Below are 20,734 nucleotides of genomic sequence, written 5' to 3'. Positions count from 1 at the left end.
CTAATTGTGCAACACTATACCGCGGAGAGGGGATTAACACATGCCCCAGAGCACAGCAATTGATTAGTTTTATCCTAGCTAATGTCATTGTAAATGTTATTTTTGTTCCTATCAATGTCTCCTCCTATTTTTATAATCTTGCTATGATATAATGCAGGGGGTTTTGGTGGTGGTGGTTTGATTTGTTTGTTTGTTTGTTTTTCATGGCTAACTTGCATGCATACTGCATCCTTAGCAGCTGAAATGCAGGACAACCATCCCAGTTAGCAGAAGGTGCAGAGAAGGTGCCTCTCCCAGCAGCTCCAGACAGGCTGGATGGCGGTGCAGAAGGGAAGGCAGTGCGAAGAGCACAGCAGGAGCCCAGAATTGGAAAGGACCACTTGGGTCATTTGGCTCTTGACCCGGTTATCACCAGGGCACCTCTAAAACAAATTTGTTCTTGTTTTCACTTTATACATTAGCAAGCTGCTCTGGCACTATGCTCTTCTCAGAATTTGAAAGACACTTTTGCATTTCATGTCTGTGACTAATTAAGCACAAGGACTAAGGACTGTTGGAAGAGCATCACTGAGGTTACACAGAGAGCTAAGCATAATGCAGTCTCTGCTACATGGAGAGCACAATGGCTTTCGATTTCCCTGGCAGGTTTGAATGCTCAGCAGTTCAGCAAATCCATTCCTGGAGGTCTAAACCTGGGCAAATGAGGATCTCATGCTAAAAGAGGCCCTCTGAAGACACCTGGAGCAGAGTGACTTGCTCACCAGGACCCAGGGAGTCTGTGACAGAAATAGGGAAGGAGTCAAATTCCTCAGTGATTTTCAGCTGCATGTGTTAAGAGAGACCTTTCTCTCCCCCTTAAAAGCTAGTCCACCTCCTCTGACAAGGACATGGGAGTGAAATGACACCATTCTTGAAGCATGCATAGCTGAAAGCTTTCCTGCCCTTTTTTTGTCCAACTTTCATCTTCCCTATGGCTGCAGGTTGGTGAGGTCAGAGACAGGGAGATGTGCTCCATGTTATCTCAGACAGCTGTTTGAAATCCCCCTTCCAGCTGGCCTTCAGAGAAAGACCTGTTTTCAAAAGGGAGATGGCAATGGTGGTAGAGATTGCTATTTGCAAGGCCAACAGCTGAGACCAGAGCAGAGTGGGTCAGCAGCAAGTCTCACTGCTATCTTTTTGTCTAGTACAGATGAGATTATAAATGATAAGAGAGCAGGGTCAGCGTATCAGCACAGATTTACAGGTAGCCAATGTCTGCAATCAGCTGGCAGAGTGCTCAGCGAGAAACACTGCAGGGCTCCAGTTCAAGACCCTGACACTGTGATTTCTCCCTGGATTAGTGTCTGCTAATCCACATATCCTGCCAGCTGAGCAGCAAGCCCAAGATTACTCTTACTGGTGTAAAATGTGTCTGTTTACTTGGAAGGCTTTGTGTTGGAGAGAATGTTAGATGTCGCCAGTTATGTCTGATGATTTCTCCAGGGATAAAGGTGCTTAGAGTTTTACTTGGCTTTTGACCTCTATTTAGCAGAGGGAGTAACACTGTATAGACCTAAGAGTAAATGTTAGTGTCTGTGTAGATTTAACACCTGTATTACAGAGGTTTTGCTCCAAAACCATGTTCGATGTGACAGTTTTCCTTTTTTTTAGCCCCAATAAATTCTTAGACCAGTGGCTGAGATATTCCAAGTCTGATGCAGCTGTTTCAGAGAACAATACAACCAAACTCTGTATGATTACAACTTCGCCTTTTAGCTCTGAGCTATGTATTTGTTCATCACCATGATGGGGATAGTAAAGAACATGGGGAAAGAGCTGGACAGGGAGAAGAAAGGACAAGGTTGGTAGTGTGGATTGCATGGCTATGTTGCAATGATGAAAGGACAGGACCCAGAAGCACCACTGGTGAGAGACCTGGTTGTTACAAGAAAGCAGGGGCTGCAGAGTGCTGGACTTGACTGCTAAACTATGCTGTGCAGTACAGTGTCTGGGTCTTTAAAGAATAGATTGGATAAGCTGCCATTGGGAGTGGCTTAGGGGGTGTTGATCATGTCTTGAGGAGGAGCTGTACTATGATGTCCTTAATCTGGTCTATTGCAAGCTGTCTATAGACAACAGGCTGGGTAAATACTGCTTTTGGTTAGATGGACTCTGAGCTAGCAAGTGTATCTCATCTGGAATGACAGGGGTATGCTCAGCCCCTAGTGAGAATGGGCACAACCAGTGTTCAGACAGCTTGTTGAGCAGCCTGTATGGATGCTGTGAATGTTCTGGGCTCACCGTAAGCATCCATCTTCTTCCCTTTGTATTATCCCTGATGCTCTAGGCTGGTACTGGGGTGTCCTTTTCCAGCCCTGGTCAGTCTTGTGGAGCTGAAACAACATTTTCAGCTTGGGAAGGACCACCATTTCCTTTCCAGAGATCACTTCCAGGCAATGTAATTGCTCCCTCAGAAGATAGAAGGGATTGTCAGCAGGAGAAATGTCTCTTTAGTTTCTTTGCTGCCCTTCAATGTCATTAGTGCTTGAAACTGTGAGTCAGGCCCCTTCAGGGGCTTTGGAATGGTTGCTGCACAAGAAGGTCCTATGACAGAAGTACTCCCTGCATCTGTTACCAACCTCTCCAGCAGTGCGTCACACCTTCCTGGGCTGGGGTTTTGCTGCGTTGCTCTGTGAGTTGAGTCAGCAATGTACCTCAGCTCGTCTGGGGTGGGAGACGTTTCTTCAGCACAGAGGGCAGCTTTGGTCCCAAACGCAGAGATGTGAGGCAGGCCAAAGGCAGGGTGACTTGTGTTTTCCTTTCATCTCAGGAAAAAGGCTGCTCTGCAGTTTCTCCCTCTGTTGCCTGCAGTTGCCAGACTGAACACTGTGTTCCTGCCCTGCTCTTGAAACTTTTGAGTGACCTCATCTTTGCCTCTCTAACAAGGGACCCAAAATGTCATACTGCCAAAGGCATCTTCCCCAGCACATGGCAACAGGATCACTAATTGCGCTGGGACAGGGGGAGCCTTTCCCTGCATTTTGGATGCAAGCTGATACAGCTTGAAGCTTTATTCTCATTCTCTCCCCAGCCACACACATTTCTGCGTGTTTTCCCTGGAGATTTGGAGATGATGAACGCATGAAGCTGAGGGGTTTTCTTTCATCCCTTTCACACCTCCCTCACTTCTTTCTCCCCTGGCCATTTGCTTCCCTGGCTTGCCAGCACTGTGGAGTGAACCTGTACCCTGGCCTCTGTGTTTGCAAAGTCATGCTAGCCCAGCCTCCCGTGCCGCTGACTCTCAGGAGGTTGCTGCTAGCAGGTGCCAAATGCTGCTGACTTGCCAACAGTTCTTGAGGGTACTTGCAAAACAAACAGAGTCCTCCAGAAGAAGGCAAGGCAGGGCAAGAGCTTGATTTCATGGTATGAATGACCTTCCAAAAAAACCTTTTTTCTTTTTCTTTTCCTTTTTTTTTTTTTTTTTCTTCCTGTGGCCCTGGGAGGTCAACAGTCTTAAAATAAATACAATAAGGAAAGACTCCCTCTCTGCACTCTACTCCAGCCGTGATACTCCAACCCGTCCAGCAGTACCCAGATACCTTGCTGAGCATAGCTGCCTCTGAAAAACATGCTGAGGATTATCATGCAGTAAAGGGAAAGGTGCCCTTAGGACAGCTTCAACAGCATAACAATGGTGCTTTTGGTAGGGACAGCCTCTGAGTCCCCTGTGGTCTGTGACCACCTGCCATCATGGTGCATCAGCTGTTCATGTTACAGACTGGCCTCTTGATGTGAAGTGGTGATGATGGAAGTCCTTGTTTTGCTCACTGGGCTGTCAGCTGAGTTGATTTGCTGGTCCTGCTGGTGATCTCTGGCAGAGAGGTGTGGCAATGAATGGGAGCTGGGAACATTTTCGTTCCTCTTAGTATGAGTCAAAGTGCTGAGACGTGCCCATGTCTTTGATCTTTGCTGTGTCTGGTATATTCTGAAGCCTGTCAGGCTGCAAACCTTCTAGGGGAGGTAGCAAATGTGGTGGCATCTGTCTCCTCCTTGTACCCAGCAGGGAGGAAAATGCTGGTTGTGTGTATGGGCCCTACAGGCTTGTGTCGTGCTGTATGAAATACCTACATGAGCTACGTGCTGGGGAGGTAGCAAAGTGTGCTGCTTGGAAAAGCAATAGTGCCCCATCAAAAATGAAATTGAAGTGATCTGTTGCCAGAATAATTACTTGGTCATGGGAAAATGGAGACGCTCTAAAAGAGGCTCTGCAGCCAAAACATTGTTCTGCTGGCTGGTTCCCTGATAGATAGGGGACACAAAAATGGAGCATCTGTTCTAATTAGTGATGGGAGCTCGGAGCATCGGGATCAAAGGAGAAAGCTGTGTGCAGAATCAAGCTAAGATCAAAGTGTCCTACGTACAGGAAGGGCCCACTCCTCCTTCTGCTGACAGTGGTGTATGTACCCTGCTCTACCTCCAGGCATGCTGCTTACAGGGGTGCTTAATTACGGAATAAGGAAGAGATTGCACATACAGGAGAGGGTGTAATGGCCATCATAATTCAGCTCTAGTAGAAAAAAGATTTGGTGGTGATTGATTCTTGCTGCCTCTTACAAGTTATTAAACTTCTCTGAATGCTTAGAAAAGATCAGGATTATGTACCTTGTCAAAAGGAGACCTTTTACAACATTTTTTTTGCTTGATTTTTCTCACCTCTTAAGTGTAATTTGACTTACTAGGCTGGGCTGTATGTTTGTGCATATATCTATATTTGCATTTATATCTACCCAAGGGAATTTAAGCTTTCATTCCTTAGGCTGCATTGAAAAACCCTTATCCCAATACTTATGCTAAATTCGAAATCTTTTCCTCCCTCTCTCCCCTGGCTCCTTCCATTTACATTAATGCAAAGACATTTTTTTGCAACTCCTAAATATGAAATGTTTAAATAAGTAATTTTTTGTTCAGTTTTCCTCCTAGATGCCTTCCTGGGCACAGTGGCTGATGTGTGTGTGTCTTTGTGTGCAGCCACCTGTGTTCTGGACCATGAGTATTGGTGTGGAAGGATGCAGTAGACAGACAAGTGCATGTGTAACCACGTTACATTTTCTAGTAGTCTGAGAAGATAGACATTGAAGCCCCTGAAGAGGATTTGATCTTTTCTCTTTCAGCTGTCTCCTTGGGAGAGAAGCTGCACTCTGTAATAATGCCTCCCCCTGGCCCTGGTGCTGTGTTAGCACACCTCCCTGTTTATGCTGGTGGAAGAGGACTTTGCCTGCATTTGGCCTCCCTCTTCCCCTGTTGCCTTGGTTAAGCTTAGTTGTCAGAAGCGGTTGTATGTGTTTTCCCCAGCTGTAGCCCTGCAGGTGCCACTTAGCTTAACAAAGTGAGTCCTTGTCTTTAAGTGCTGCCTGCTTTGTGTGCATCCTGGGCCAGAGAGCAGCTGACAGGCGCTGGGATGCATGAGGCAAAGGCAAGCCTAAGGAGCTGCCTTGCCCAGTGCTTCAACAAGGCAGAGACAGAACAGCGTGGTGTCAGGAGGTTGCTTGTCTTGCAAGCCCAGGTTCACAGCAGCTCCCTTGGCAAGAGAAACAGACAGAAACCTCATCTATTCCTTAGTGTCCCCCCTCACAGAAACAACTCTGTGTCATTCAGTTTAATCTGAATGCCGTGGTGCTTTGAAAGGGGGGAGTAGGGAGGAAGATTATGGGTTCTGAAGGCTGCTACAGGGTGACAGTGGATCACTGGAAGAGAAAAGGGGATAATACATGCTTTCTTTCTGTTTTGAAATGGTTCATAAGCAAATTGGGATATTCTCAAATGTATTGAGAATTATTTTTACAGTGAGGAAATTATGCATGCTCTATTTCATTATTTTTATTATTCTGCAGGATGTTTACAATCAACTAATAGCAAATATTTGGCATGGTGAGAGGGTGGTTAGGTATGAAAATCACATCATCTTGGTGATTGAATGATTGATTAAACTAAGCCAAATTTGCAAAAACAAACATTTCCAGAAAAATTGCTGTTAGTGAATACTCACACTGAAGTACTACTTTTCCTGAATTACAAGAACTTGATCATGTAGGTGTTTCTTGTAGAAGGTACTGGAGGAATGGGGCTGAAGAACATACTTTGCTATTCCAGATCAGATGAGAAGCTGGGGGCAGGTTTTCCTGTCATGTGGAGCATCTCATAAAAACTACACTGAAGATGGCAGAAGAGTTTTCAGCTCCACGTTAGAGGGTGTAATCCAATAAACGTCCAAATTACTGTGTCTCCCTGCACACTGTTTAGCACATGGATGGTGATAGGACTTGATGAGTAGTCATGCCAAGGTAGGCTTGAAGAGAAGAAGATCTGTTGTCGAAGTCATGTTCAGTAAGAGATACCTCGTTTCTGGTCTTTGGGCTACTGCAACTGCCTGGCTTGCCATAAGGAGCTCAGGAGTCCAAACTGTTGACCACAGAAGCAACTGGAAGGCAGATGCCTTGTAATAAAGGTCATGCTTATTACTGGCCCTTCAAATTATTTACTTCCGCTTGCTGCTGACAGCCTTTCATAGGAGATTGATGGATTAAGCTTTCACCAGCTGTTCTGTGTCCAAGCACCTAATTCTTCCAGATTTTAGAACCAGAGCCAAACTGTTTCAGTAGGAACTTCCAAAATGTTCTATGTTTTTAAACATATTCCAAGCCTGTGAGGAAAGTCAGACTTTTGTTTTGTTTTCTGCCAAGTAAGAAACTCATGAATTTCACTCAGAGAGATTTAAGTTGTCATTTTGTCTGGTTCTATTTTGAAGCATTTCTCCCAGAACTACCTGAAGCTTTAGGGGTAGCAGTTGGGGAGGAAGGAAGGGAGTCAGGAAGTCTGGAGGAGGTTGCTGAGGATCTGCAAGGTCCTTGTGTATTGCAGCTCCAGAGCACTCAGTCCAAATCCAGAAACTCATAACAGGCTGTTCAGGTGCTGCTAACTTTGGATCTATAGGGTTTGAAGTTCAGTGCTTCCAGGCTCTGAGTGCCCCATTTCTCCATTAGGCAGGCTGAGAAGGATCCCAACACACGCATGTGTGAGTGAACACTTAGCTTTTTCTCAGACACTAGCCTGTTCGATTTCTTCAGAGTTCAGCTGGAACCATATTCTTTTTCAAGGAGCATTTCACCTTCAGCAAAGTTGAAATGAAAACTTTGCCAGCAGCTCTTCCTGAAGTCAGCAAGAGAATAGGGTAGTCCTCAGACTACATCCCGGTGTTAGCAATATTCTGATATTGCCTTGGGGCTTGAAAACTTCTTAGTATCTCCTCCAGCAGCCTCCTACATGCACTGAACAGGAAGATAGTGAGCTGGCATGTAGAGAGATGTCTAGAGTCAACGTTTTGATTTTGTGCTAGAAAGTGGTTTAAAGAATTTTAGTGCTACTCAAAACAGTGCTGGTGACTCCTTGGTTAGTTTTATTTGACAAGATTTTGGCAGTAGGAAAGGAGATATTTCCCTGTGTGACTTGCAGTCTAAACACTGCAGCCTTGAGCTGCTGCACTGGGAAGCTGGGACTTGTCAGACTTTGTGCCCTACCCAGCTTGTGTGGAATGTAAAGAAGTGAATGGTGGAAATGCTGGGAAATAAAAAAGATTGGATCAAATCCTCCTTTTTCTGAGTAGCCATTTTTCACCAGCTAGGAAGAAACACCTGGCCTGGAAAATATTTAGATTTCTAACCCTTTAAATTAAAAATAGTGCTAAAGTTTTTCTGTTCATACTGGACTTCACAAGGAGGAGAAGTTGGGGGAGATCTGTGTTTCTTAAATAAATAATAAATGCATTAATAATCTTAAATAAATAATGCATTCTCTCTTCTTACCCCTTGGTGAAGCCTTTTAGACTGCAGTTTCCTCTTCTGTTTCAGTGATGTCAGGTATCATTAAGATTGATGGAATTGAAAACATATTTCATTATCTCTTAAACACAGCTTGGCTGCTTTTACAACTCTTTCCCTGTTGCCAAAACAAAGCCTGATGTTTTCAGAGGCTCTGAAATGAGAGTGCTCTCACTTGAAAGGATGGCCTATCTGCATTTGCTTCTGGAAGAGGTCTGCATGAGAGCAGCCTCATATGTTGAGGGACAAATATAATTCTTTAGATTGAAGTAATTGGTAAGGGACTGCTGTGTAACAACAGGATGCTGCTGTCATGACCTGTCTGTGCATGGTGCCACCTGAGATGTTCAAACTGGGAGTCCTGCTCCTGAAATGCTTAAACTGGGTGTTCTTTTTCTTTCTAGGTATGGTGTGTCCTCTGGAGGTGTCAGTCAGTTCAGGGAGTATCCAGGTTGCCCGAGGCCAGACAGCAGTATTGCCCTGCACCTTCACCACTAATGCTGCTCTCACTAACCTTAATGTCATCTGGATGGTCACTCCTCTTTCTAATGCCAACCAGCCTGAACAGGTAAGTCCTTTCTCACTGGAGCATGTATTTCTTTGGAGCTTTCCTTTCTGTACCCTTTTGACAGTAGGAAATAGACTAGTAAATAGACTACATCTGGATGTAGTCTATTTACAATGCTGAGTCTCTGGTTGCCCCAGAACATTCTCTCCATTGCTGAACATGATCTGCAGATCTTAGATGAATTTGATTTATTCAAAGCCTTGTAAATTGATTGTGTGCATTGTGCCCTTGGCTGGATGTGCAATCAGGGCAGATGTATGTGTTACAGTATGGCTGCCTTGTACTCCTGGTGGTTTGTGTGTTCAAAAGAGCACAGGCAAGATAATCCAGGTTTTGGTGCGCTAGCTTTGGGATCTGAAGGATCTGGAATCAGCTGCAGGCTTAAACCTGTGAAATCTCTGTAACATGATCTCATAGACCCATCTTCCCTCCTACTTTTTCATTGCCTGTTGCTTTTGCAAGGCCATTCTTACAAACATTAGCAAAGGAGACCCTATTATGTTGGGTACAACAATCATAACCTGTGAGCTGCTGGCCTGGGTTTGTCCACATACTAAGAGGAGAAGAAACCCATTGCTCTGAAATGCACTGATCTTGGGTCACACTGTCCCTGTCACATTTGCTGTTCAGTTGTCTGATTCAGTGTCCTGCACTGAAGAGAACTTGCTCCTCAGGGACTTAGTTTGAGTACAGACTGCTATAAAAGCTGTTGGATTGGTAGAGGCTGCACAGACTCAAGGGTTGCATTGCTTATTATTCAGTTCATCCTAGTGATCGTCAGTGAGCAGTTTCAAATCATGGCAGGACATTACTGGCTGACACCCAAAATGATACTGTCCACCAGGCGGATGCCTTCCAGCAAAGTACTTACTGACCTGCAGAGTCTCTGCCTCTCTACATCAATCCTGTCTGGATGGGTAATGACTGTTATATGAAACAGGGTGGTATTACCCATCCAGCTATGCCAGAAGACTTGGGTATTTATCTGGTCCATTTGCTTTTGTAAACATTTTTGTTGACATAAAACAGGCTACTGACTGTGTTCTTCCTTTAGAGAAAATGCTTCTCCTAGGATCAGTCTTTCTGGGTCTACTGTTGTATATTGATGTTTGCTTATTCAGAGATCCTTTAGGAAATGGTCCTTTCAGCTTTCAGAGCCCATGTTTTACTTGCCTGTTCTCCCTCCTTGTTCAGCCTCTGCAGAGTGTTATTTGATTCTTCCTTTCTTTTCTAGGTTATTCTTTACCAAGGGGGTCAGATCTTTGGTGGTGCACCCCAGTTCTATGGGCGAGTGGGGTTTGCTGTGACAATGCCAACCACCAGTGCCTCCATCTTCATCAACAACACCCAGCTATCAGACACTGGCACATACCAGTGTTTGGTCAACAATCTTCCTGACCGAGGCAGCAGGAATATTGGAGTCATTGGACTGACCGTCTTGGGTGTGTGTATTGGGATCATGGGGGAAAGGGAAGGAATTGGGGCACGGGAATCCTCTGTGTTTGATGGTTCTCATAGCATAAAAATATGGTGGTGTGTGCATTGGAGCCCATGGACATACTGTGGTGAGGGATGGGTTGGGTTCTAAGGACTGTGGGAGTTTGTAGGACACATACCCTCATATGCAGATGTGTATAACAGAGTTTTAAAATATGGTGGAGAAAAAGCTTTTGTGGCAGGCTTGTGATGTGGAGTTGCAAAGAAGCATGAATAAAGCATGCGTGCATCTTTGAGAGCTAAGGGGACTGTAAGAGTTTTGTGCATAGTGACAAGAGAAGAGAATGGACTTTTAGATCTTTGCTTCCTTTTCAAGAAAGTTTTAATTAGTTCTGGATGCTCCCTGTGATATTAAATACTACAGAGCGTGTGCCATGATAAGGCTATGAAAACAAAATCCAACCACAGCATATTCTTTATGCTGCCCTGTTAGTTGTTGCTACCCTTGCTGTCTCAAGCCTAGAAATGTTCATCCTTTTTTTTTTTTTTTCCTCTAGGTAGGGCTCTACAAGTAATGGGTCCTGGGAAGGCAGTTGTCTGGTACCTTGATGGACTGGCTAGTCAGGAATCTTTGTGAATTGTCACCCCTCAAACCTTAAAGGATTCCTGTCTGCTACCTCCTTTCTGGGCTTTGTCTGATTCTTGTCCCCTATCAGCTCACGCCAATATCCTTGCTTTTCCCTGCAGTGGGTGTCCAGAAAGAGCCTGTACTCCACTGTTTGGTCATGTTTCCTGATCTTCTGTCACTTTCCCCTCTTCTCTTGTAGTTCCTCCTTCTGCCCCGCTTTGCAGAATCCAGGGGTCCCTGGATGTGGGCAGCGATATCACACTGACCTGCAGCTCGGAAGAAGGCATCCCCCGGCCAACATACCTCTGGGAGAAACTGGACAATGTTCCCAAGTTGCCCCCAACTGCCACACAAGGTGCTCATTCTGATTATCCTCTTATTTCCAAGGTGGCAGCCTGGGCTTTCCTTTGTCTGAGCTGCCCGAGATGACACAGCTCTTTGAGTGACTGCCATTACTTGCATGGTCACTTGTTTGGAATGAAGATTCCTGGAGTGCTTGGAGTGTTTTGGACTAGGTATCCATCAGTGGCCATTTAAAGTTTCATCTTGTTTTGGTACAGAATTAATGTTCCCCTTTAAGGAACAAGGGTCTAGTCAAACAGGAGACAGAGAGTAAGGTTGCCGGATGTTTGCACATGGCTGGAGATTTCATCTGCCAATTCACCTACATTTTAAACCAAATGCAAGGCTCATAGATTGAAAATTGGGAGAAGAGGCAGAATTATCCCCTGAAAACCCTGCCATCTTGTCTCATTGAGATCACTGTGCTCTGATATATTAGGCTGGAGCTGCCTTTTAGGTGTGTGCAAAAGCAAGGCCCTGATCAGACTGGGTATTGCCCGGCCACAAGTCCCATCCGTGAGGTTTCTTAGCCTGTGTCCTGACCAAATAGAGGTAGCAGTACTTACTTTTGCCCTTTGTCTTGCTGTATTTTAAGAATACACAAGAATTTTAGTTTCAGGTAATTCCAGAATGAGAAAAAATGCAAGGGCAGGGGTTAGGAAGCCCACGGATGGGAAAGCAGGGTTGCTGTGAGGCAGGACTGAATTTAGCAGGTAAATCTGGGTATAGGTAATTGCACATCTCTTCTTTCCTCCCTTCTCTCACACAATGATATGAGTCCTAAGCTTTAATTTGCAGAAATTCATCTGTAAGAAGAAAAAGAAACATCTAGTGTAAGCTCCTTAAGACCTAATCTTGTGCGTGTGTGCACAATGCTTCCATCTCAAGGTTATTTCCTAATTTATTTATCTCTTAAGAGTCTCACACATCAATTCTCTATTTGCTGGATTTGCCTTTTCATGGTTTTCCTCAAGCCCGGGGCGGGGGGATTTAAATCCTTCTTTTCTCTCTAACTAGACCAAGTCCAGGGCACTGTCACTCTCCGAAATATCAGCACTGTGTCCTCAGGTCTTTACCAATGTGTGGCTTCAAATGCCATTGGAACCAGCACTTGCCTTCTGGACCTACAAGTCATTGCACGTAAGTATTTTGCCAAAGGAGGCTTGGTCACCTGCTTCTGTCTTGTGACAGTAACACGTGTAACCATGTTTGCTGTGAGCCACCATGTGCCTCTATCAGAAGATCGTTTTACTCTGGAATGGGGACATTGCCTTTCCCCCTTCCAAGCCACATAGCTTCAAATGTTCACAGATGGCCACAGCCCAGCCCTGATTTCTTCTCCATTCTCTGTTCAATTCTCCCCACAGCCCACCCCTGGAGCATCGGCCTAATTGCTGGAGCAGTGGCCACAGGTGCTGTCGTGCTTGTTGTCTGCATTGTGTTGGTGGCCATAGCACTGTTTTACTGGAAAAATAAACACAAAGAAGAAGAAGAAGAAGAAATTCCCAATGAGATAAGGTAGGGGTCAGGGAAAACTGGTGCCAGGGAATCTCTGATCACCCAGCAAAAGCAGCAGCTTTCAGGAAGGCAAGCAGAGATCCTGCTTTTACTCATCCTAGGTGTGTTTCGCTGGGCCAGGGGAAGGTCTCCGTATCTGCCCAGAAAATGTAGGGAGCAAATGAAGAATGGTAACTACAGGTTTTGCTTTCCAAATTACCATTATTGGAAACTTCACCTTGACACTGTTAGCGCCATAGGAGAGTGACTGTGTATGTGGTGGGGATCCTAACCCACAGTATCAGATAGTGATAGCTGAAGAGCTCTGTAGGTACAGCTGTGATGTTCTCTGGTGTTATAGCCAGTGTTTCCCTCTGGCTGCATCCCAAAGCTCCCCTGAGGATCAACTTTTTTGATTGTACAAGTACAGTCATACTGACTGGCTGTGTAGCACCAGTGGTTCTGATAACCACTGGTTTTGCCCCCTACAAACATAAGTGTGGGTTACTTCCCTTAGTGGTGGGTGCACAGAGTTGTGTCCTGTAAAGAGGGATGAGCGAACAGGCCAAGGAGTGATGCCAGTTCACGCTGGTGCTGTCTTTCACCTTGAATTGATGGCGTTGTCCCCAGTGGAGGTGGATGGAAGGGGTGGGGGTGCATAGGGGAAACAGAGCATCATCCTAGCTGTACCCTCATGTCCTCTTCTCCCCAGGGAGGACGACCTGCCACCCAAATGCTCCTCCGCTGCCAAGACATTCCACGCTGACGCATCCTCATCGGAGAACGATACCCTCACCTCCTCCAACACCTACAACAGCCGCTACTGGAATGACCCCAAGGCCAACCATGCCACAGACTCCTTCACCCGCTTCAGCAACAGCAACGACACCCGCCAGCCCCCCTTCTCCCGCTCAGGGAGCACGAGTGCTCGCCCTGTCTACGCCAACGGCGGCCACCCCTCCCCGGCTGCCCCTAAGACGCTGGTGGTGACGGCCAGCACAGCACCGTCCCCACAGGAGGTGGCCAGGAGCAATGGCTCTGTCAGCAGGAAGCCTCGGCTTCCGCAGACCCGCTCCTACGCTGTCAGCCAGGCCACACTGGAGCGGATCGGGGCCGTTCCTGTCATGGTGCCTGCCCAGAGCCGGGCTGGCTCCCTTGTGTAGGGGCACGCCGGCAGCCATGAGCTGAGCAAGGGCCTTGTGTACCAGAGAGGCAGAGACTTGGCCGAGAGACCCTACTCCTTCCTGAAAGGCAGCGAGGCAGCTGGGGTGGGCCTCCCGAAGCCACTGCCAGCCAGTGGGACAGCCCCGGCCGTGCTGCAATGCCCCCCAGCTCTCGGGACTCCACCATGGACGCCACAGACGTGCCAAGGCCGCGGGGGCAGCAGGGGACCCTCCCTGGCTGCTGGGCCCCAGCCAGGACCCCCTCCCAGCCCAGCCTTGGGAGGGGGGCTTTTGCTTTTGTTTCCACTTTGTTTCGTTGGGGGGCATTTCCGTTCATTTGGGTCTTTCAGGGAGGTTTGGGGAGATTATATATATATATTTTTTTTCTGTTGTTGTTGCTGTTTTATTTCTAAGAGGACAACAGCCTGTGTGGGGCAGGGAGGGGTGCCCAGTCAGGATATGCCTTGTCGTGGAGGCTGTGACTCCATCCCTGCTTTGGCAGCCCTGCTGCTGGACGAGGAAGGTTGTGGGACGGGGATGGACATGAGGATGCACTGGCTGAGGTGGAGGCACAGCCGCCAGCCAGGCCAAGGGGAAGGCTGGGCAAGGGCGCAGGTCAGAGAGCATTTCTCTTTATTTATTTATTTTTTTTTGCCATTTTCCCCTCAACTCTGACACACACACAAACACATGCGCGCACGTGTCGTCCTTAGGCTGAGTGTTTCTCGGTCACCACCAGAGCCCTCTTCATGGATGTGGAGAGTGTTGCCATCTGGGTGTCTGCTCCTGAGAAGCTCTGTGAAGAGAGAGGGTGCATTGCTGCTGCTGCTGCAAATCTAGTGGCTTTTTTAATATTTTTATTGTTATTTTTTGGGGTATGGCAGAGCAGCAGACAGGCCCTGAGAGGAGTCTGCTGAACCTGGGCAGCTCAGATGGAGGGCAAGGGGCTTCAGACCCCACAGCTGTGGTGTTTGCATGGTGGGTTTTCTTTATCAGGCTGCGCACGGCTGTCCCGCATGTCAGGGCACATGTTGTGTTTGAGGCCCTCACACAGGAGCATGACGGTTTTCATTCCCTCTCATACACACACACACAAACTTCCCAGATGCTGAGGATGGCAGGATTTGTTTCTAAATCCCTTTCCTTAGATAGAGTGAAAGCAGGGGCTCAATGGAGGGAGTAACCCTGTGGAAGTCCACATGCTGTCTCTCTGCCTCACTTCCCACACTGGTACTTGTGGCACCTGCTGGTGGCTCTCCCATCTCCTCACAGTCAAGGAGGTGGCACCTGCTGGGGCTGGCACCTGTCCTTTTACTTTTTCTATTGCAACTAAATAGCCTTAATCAAAGCCAAGGGTTGAAACCGCTCAAGGGACCTAGTGCTATTGGAGGACTGGACCAAGGGCTTGGACTCCTCCTGTGAGAGAGCCCTGGCTCAGAGGACCATGCCTGGGTGGGTGTACTTGCCCTCCTACATAACACCAAGCCTTGCACATGTAAAGGCAGCGGTCACCTCCAAAAGTACCAGAGACCTCCCAGATCTGCTCTTGGAAAAGCAATGTGGGTGATCACAGGCGACTTTCTGTAGCTCACACCGGGAAAGGGTCTGTTTAAGCCAAGAGACTTCCTCGTCCCCCTTTCCCTGTCCTGGCACAGCTTCACTCTCCCTAGCAGTGCATATACCTTGGGCAGGACCTTCTGCCTGTACTGTTCAAATGCAAGCACAGCTTCTGTGGAAGGAGGGGAAGAGGTGAGGTCTGGGTTCCCACACAGACGCAGTTCCTTTGGGGAGGTTGGGGGTTCTTGGGCAGCACTTGGTTTGAAGCTTGGCTGAGATTTTGTGCCTTCTTTGCTTAAAATAAAAATAAAAAAGGAAAAAAAAAAAAAAAAGAAAATATACAGCCTCCCTTCCTTCCCCCCTCCTGCACAACTCTGTCCAGAATGGGTGCAGTGGTGCAGACAGGTGGTTGTTGTGTGCGTGTACACACAGTTCACCAGAGCAGCCCTCTTTCCTGCCTGTCTGCTCTCTTTGCTGCTGGGTGGTAGGATTGACATGGGGAAGAAGAGTGGCTTTTGAAACCCCAGTGTGGGAGGAAAAAAAAAAAACAAAACACAACGCAATCAAAGAAAAACCCAGACACACTCTTTCTGCTTTTGAAACAACCCGTGTGGCATTTACAGGAACACTGCCCTCAGCAGGCCTCCTCCTCTAGTGGGAAAGCTCTTCTGGTTCCTACTCTCCATAAGACTGTTTGCTCCTCTTTCTTTGTTCTTTCTAATTGTCTAAAATTCAATAAAACTTTATTCATATAAAAAAGGACTTTTTAATGCCTGCTGCTGCATTTTTTTTCCTATTAATTCTGTAACTACAATGAATTTGGCTGTTAATACTCAGCCTTGATATGGCTGTCAGTAAGCAGCGACCATGCAACCAAGACCTGAATCTTATTAGGCCAGCAGTTTTGGTAGTGCACCCGGATACTATAGCCTTGTTTTGCTCATTCATAATACTCTGACACATTGCCCTTGAAGGTACAGTTTCCCAAGCTTGCAAGATCTCTGCTTCTCTAGGCAAAGGTGAGTTTTATTTTTTTGTCATTTGGGGGTGGGTGGGAATCCTTTGTGCTGCTTTGAGTGATTTGGGGAAATATTTTGTTTAAAAATGCCTGAATTTCCTCATATGTTTGTTTTCTGGTCTGAAACATGTCATGTTCAACCCCGATCGAAAATCTAAAGCAGTCACTGGGAAAGCCATCAGTGACTTTCTTGGGCGTCTGAATATATTTGATGGGGGAAACTGTCAGGAAGTTAACTAAAGTTCTGAGCACCATAGACAGAGCATAGGAAATTTCAGTGCCTGAGCATTCACACTTCCAGGGCACTGGGAAGCATGCACCTCTCCCTATCAACAGTGGCTAGCAGAAGGTTTTTATTAGTTAGACCTGCCTGATGTTTGTCCAAAGTTTTTGCATTTTTTTCTCTATGTTTCAATTTACCTGCTTCTTCTCTACCCACCCCACCCCACCCCCAACCTCCAGGTATTTTGAGAATGATTATTAAAAACAAAAAACTACAGATCCAGCAGCGATGCTAATTCAGCACTGCTGCACACATACTGTGTTCTCATTCCAAGGTATTTTTCGACTAGTTAAAATATGCCTGTGAATGTGTTTTCAGCTATAGGCTTTATGGTAGATGAGATGACTGCATTTCCGTTTTGGGAAAGTTGCTATAGGAATCTTGATGTTTGCATTTTTCATCTTTTGATTGTGCAGCCTTGATGTGACATTAGTAGTATCTTTTCATTTTATTCCCATGATAGTCCTGTCAGTATTCTGCTATACTATCCATTCCTTGCCACTGGCTTGCCCTTTACATCATTCTCCTGCACATCTCTGTCTCTTGATCTAGAGCAGAATTTCCCAAGACACAGGATAGTTTACTATGTTTGTGCAGCACCTAGTTTGCTGGTGTTTTAGCCTGTAAATTGTATCTAGTGATGCACTGCTGTAGTACACGTATCTAGCTAAAAATAATACCAGTTAGAGGTCTTGATAGTGAGTGACTATTTATCATAAAAAAAAAAAAAAGGCATATTATAGTTGTAAGTGGAATTCACAACTGAGTTTTCTGGCAGCCTTCAATCACAGCTGTGTGGTGGGGATTGTCCCCCACAGTGGGTACGACAGATGTTACCTTGAATGTCAGTACCCATCAGTCAGATCACCTTCCATCAAAGACTATTAGAAGGAAATGTGTTTTAGAAAAAGGAACAGCTATACTTTTGATTGCTGAGGCAGAGGATAGCCACAAGAGGATGTCTTACACTTCAGTAGTGGACATCTTTTTAGAAGTTGGTGAAGATGAGAATTCAGTTTCAAAAATTTGGGAAACCTGGTCTGGAGACAAACAGGAGATTTTTTTTGTAACTTGCACAGCTTTTGGACTTGGATCTGCTGATTCATCTGAACTAAAAAAAAAAAAATAATAAATAAATAAATTGCCCAGATGCATGCACTTCAGCAAACTCTTTCCAAAACACACACTTCTACAAGTTTCCAGTAGAAGACAGTCTGCCAGATGGTGTCCACTCCAAGACTGCATGGCTACCCTGTGAGGACCTTGGATGCTCAGGAGATCAAGCCTCCTTATATCACAGTTTAGGTCCTCATGGAGAACACCTCATGTCAGGGTAGCCTTAGATGACAACCAAAACTGAAATGCTTTGATCCTCCTCCACCCCCTCAAAAAAAAAAAGAAAAGATATTGGGGGAATTTTCATGGTAAATTTCATATTTCATCTAACACAGAGGTAAATTTTTGGAAATTAGTAGATTTCTCTTGGAAATTAATACTTGGTGTCCCATCTTCCTCTAGTTCAAGTACCTTTCTGTCTTCATTCTACCAGGAATTTTCCCAGTACTGCTGGTTCATGAACAGGTGGAAGAGTGTGCATATATGTTCCAACACCCAAGTGCACCCAAAATGGTTCAGCAGATTCTGTTAAAAGGGGTTTGAGCATTTCTAAGACAGAGAGCAGGGAAAACTGGGAAAGCAGATCCCTTGTGCCTGTTGACTTCAGAGCAAACCCAATAGGTGCTCCTATTAACTTGTATGGATTCTTTTAAATAGAGGTCTGGGGCAGAGCTGTTGTGAGATGCCTTGATGACTGATGCCTTGCCCTTCTCCCTGGGCTTTTTTTTAAGTGCTGTTGGCCATCCTGCAGCTTGTTCTCGTGATGCTAGCAGAGTAGGAGTTTCCCTTGTTGTGCCCTAGTTAATGGCTCTGCTCTTGTGAGTAAGGCAAGATGTGCTGATGAGAAGCAGGAATGTTGCAGGAGTGCTGTGAAAGGGCCACTGAGCTGTGCCTCTCCTCAGATGGGAAAGGGTGAACGTCAGGGACAAAGAAAGCTTTGAAAGCAAGGGGAGTGAAAGGCTATCACTCTTTATTTCAGACTGCTTTCTTCATGCTTGTCTCTATGCATTGCAAGTGCCAGGAGGATGTTTCTGAGAATTACCAGCTCTGTGACCTCCTCAGCAAGAGAAGTGCATGCAGGATGTTTCCTGAGCCTGGCACTAGCCCAGAGCTCTTGTTGCCGGCTGGCGGGCAGCACAGAGAAAGGTTTCATCAGGTCACTTGCTCAGCCGTGGAGGGGGGAGTGAGAGATAATAAGTGCCAAGATCTTTGAGCATGGAGAGGGGAATACTATTCTTTGGGGAGCAGAAACTTGGTAGCCTTGTGTTTGCATGCCAGATCTAGGACTCTTGCAAGTTTTCTTTGATGACTTTCTGTGACAGCAACTGCTAATAAAGCACTTTTCATTTCCCTGTGGTAGAGGCTCCCTTACTTTACAGAGCACTGCTTATGTCTAGGAATGGGACAGCACGCGTGGATAAGGACCAGACTCTTACTAAGTTTCCTAATGCCATTTTCTGCTAGTCACTTGTTCCTGATTTCCTCCTTCCCCCCGACTTCCTCTGTAACATATTTGAATGAGAAAGTGGGTTGGCAGGAAATTTAATCTATCCATGTTAAAAAAAGAAAAGGAAAAAAAAAACAACTTGAAACAAATAGCAGCAAAGAAGAGAGGAGATTAAGATACAGCTTGCATGGATGGCTGGCAAGTAATTCTTAAGCACTGGATGTGGTCTGGTTCAGCTCCTGGATTTGGACTTACTAAATCATATTTGGGAAGGGGATAATGACTTGCTTCCTGTTGATACACTTTAATGGCAAAACTGGTGCGGTACACACAGAGAAACATTGGCTGAAGGGCTTGATACAGTAAAGCCCAGAAGCTCTGCTGTTTAGCTCACCTATATTTAAACCCACTGTGTTTGGCAGAGGGGCTAAGCTGCACAGCCTGGCTTCCAGCTTCCTGGGTACTATCAATAACTGCAGGATTTCTCTCAGTAGTTATTTTTGTCTTAGGGTCTCAAAGTCCTTCAGCAAGCCAAGTGTAGCAATCACTAGGTCATGTGGGCATTTGAGACATGGGAAAGGGTGTGTGATTGGGTTGCAGCAGCAGAACTTTAAGCTGTGGCAGTTTCTAAGATTGCTCAGTAGCCTAGAGACTCTTTTTTTAGTGCTCTGCACCACTGGCACAGCATTTCCACTCCTGATCCTCTCCTGTCATCTTAGACTGAGGCTTGTGGAGAAGGTTTGCATGTCCCTGTGTCCCACAAGAAGGACCAAAGGGAGCAGAGGCTTGAATTAGCTCTGTAGAGAAGCCAGTGTTGCATTAAACTCTCAAAGTTAAGATGCATCATTAGGGATAGAAAATATTATGGAAATGTGCCATGAACATCATCAGTACTTCTTCCTTTTGTCTGTGATTTGCTGCTGGGACAAATATTCACAAACCGAAGGCTGCCTTTTTGTGATACAAAACATGGATATGGCTGAGCAGGGTGAACACATAGACCCCACCAGTTCTTTCCTGGCTGGGCTTGCTCAATGGCTGCAGAACACAGTCTGTTCCTGCTGTCTGTGAATACAATCTCAGTGTTCATGAGTTTCTTTGCTTGTCTTCCTTGTTTGTGGATGCATTCTCCACACACCCATTCATGCTCAAGGACAACAAATGAGGCTGAACACAGGTACAACCGTAAAGCATGTGAACACTTCATACGTGAGTTCAGCCTGGCTATCCAGCGCACGCATCCCACATGTTTTCCAGGCTAACCTGTTGCACATCTCTCAAATAACGATGGGTTTTACAGCTCTTCCTGGCCTTCCACAAGGCACAGGCTGGCCTAGGGAAAGCTGTTTCCTTCTAGGAAAGTAAATAGGGAGGTTTGGGGTTATTGTCCGAGAGCAGCCGAACACGAGGCATTTACTCACTCTCTAGATTTGGGTCACAACGCTAGCCTCTTTTTTGGTGGCTCTACGGTGACATCCTCTGGAGGGATGAAGAACTACATCGGCTCCTGTTGCACACCTTACAGCTTGTCTGCACCAGAGTTATCTCCTTATTAACTTGTAGGTTGGTTTCTTTTCCTTGTGGTCCTGCAAAGAACGGTGCTCTATGCCTGAAGCATGAACTCCTCATCCTTTTATCTCCCAAATGAGCGTTACTTAGCATCTGCCCTCCATACTATTGTGTCTGTTATACAATGGTGGGGATGCTTGAGAGATTTGTCTGTGTTCCGGAAGTAAATGGTTTTCACCATGGCCTGCCTTTAGCTTCCCAGCTCCTCTTGCTATGATGGTCTGCTACTCAAACGCATGGGGAATGGGCTGGTATG

The 20,734-nt window shown here is 46.1% G+C and overlaps 1 protein-coding gene across 5 annotated transcripts in view; it reads left to right on the top strand.

The window, feature by feature from the left end:
- The window catches only part of IGSF11 (immunoglobulin superfamily member 11), a 96,814-nt gene extending 81,007 nt beyond the window's left edge, over positions 1-15,807 (top strand). For 4 of the 5 annotated variants that reach the window (XM_083820180.1, XM_083820182.1, XM_083820181.1 and 1 more), the window contains exons 2-7: positions 8,258-8,421; positions 9,656-9,863; positions 10,686-10,841; positions 11,846-11,968; positions 12,196-12,346; positions 13,038-15,807. In XM_083820180.1, the coding sequence (XP_083676306.1) occupies positions 8,258-8,421; positions 9,656-9,863; positions 10,686-10,841; positions 11,846-11,968; positions 12,196-12,346; positions 13,038-13,488 (1,253 nt within the window). In that variant the 3' untranslated portion in view covers positions 13,489-15,807. Of the gene's footprint in view, positions 1-8,110; positions 8,130-8,257; positions 8,422-9,655; positions 9,864-10,685; positions 10,842-11,845; positions 11,969-12,195; positions 12,347-13,037 lie in introns of those variants that run through there. The other variant, XM_083820184.1, reaches the window with a different exon arrangement.
- Positions 15,808-20,734: the final 4,927 nt, after the last annotated feature.

The sequence above is a fragment of the Anser anser genome (genome assembly GCF_964211835.1).
Source record: "Anser anser genome assembly, chromosome: 1".
Classification (NCBI taxonomy): domain Eukaryota; kingdom Metazoa; phylum Chordata; class Aves; order Anseriformes; family Anatidae; genus Anser; species Anser anser.
This window is presented reverse-complemented; position numbering and strand designations above follow the sequence as displayed.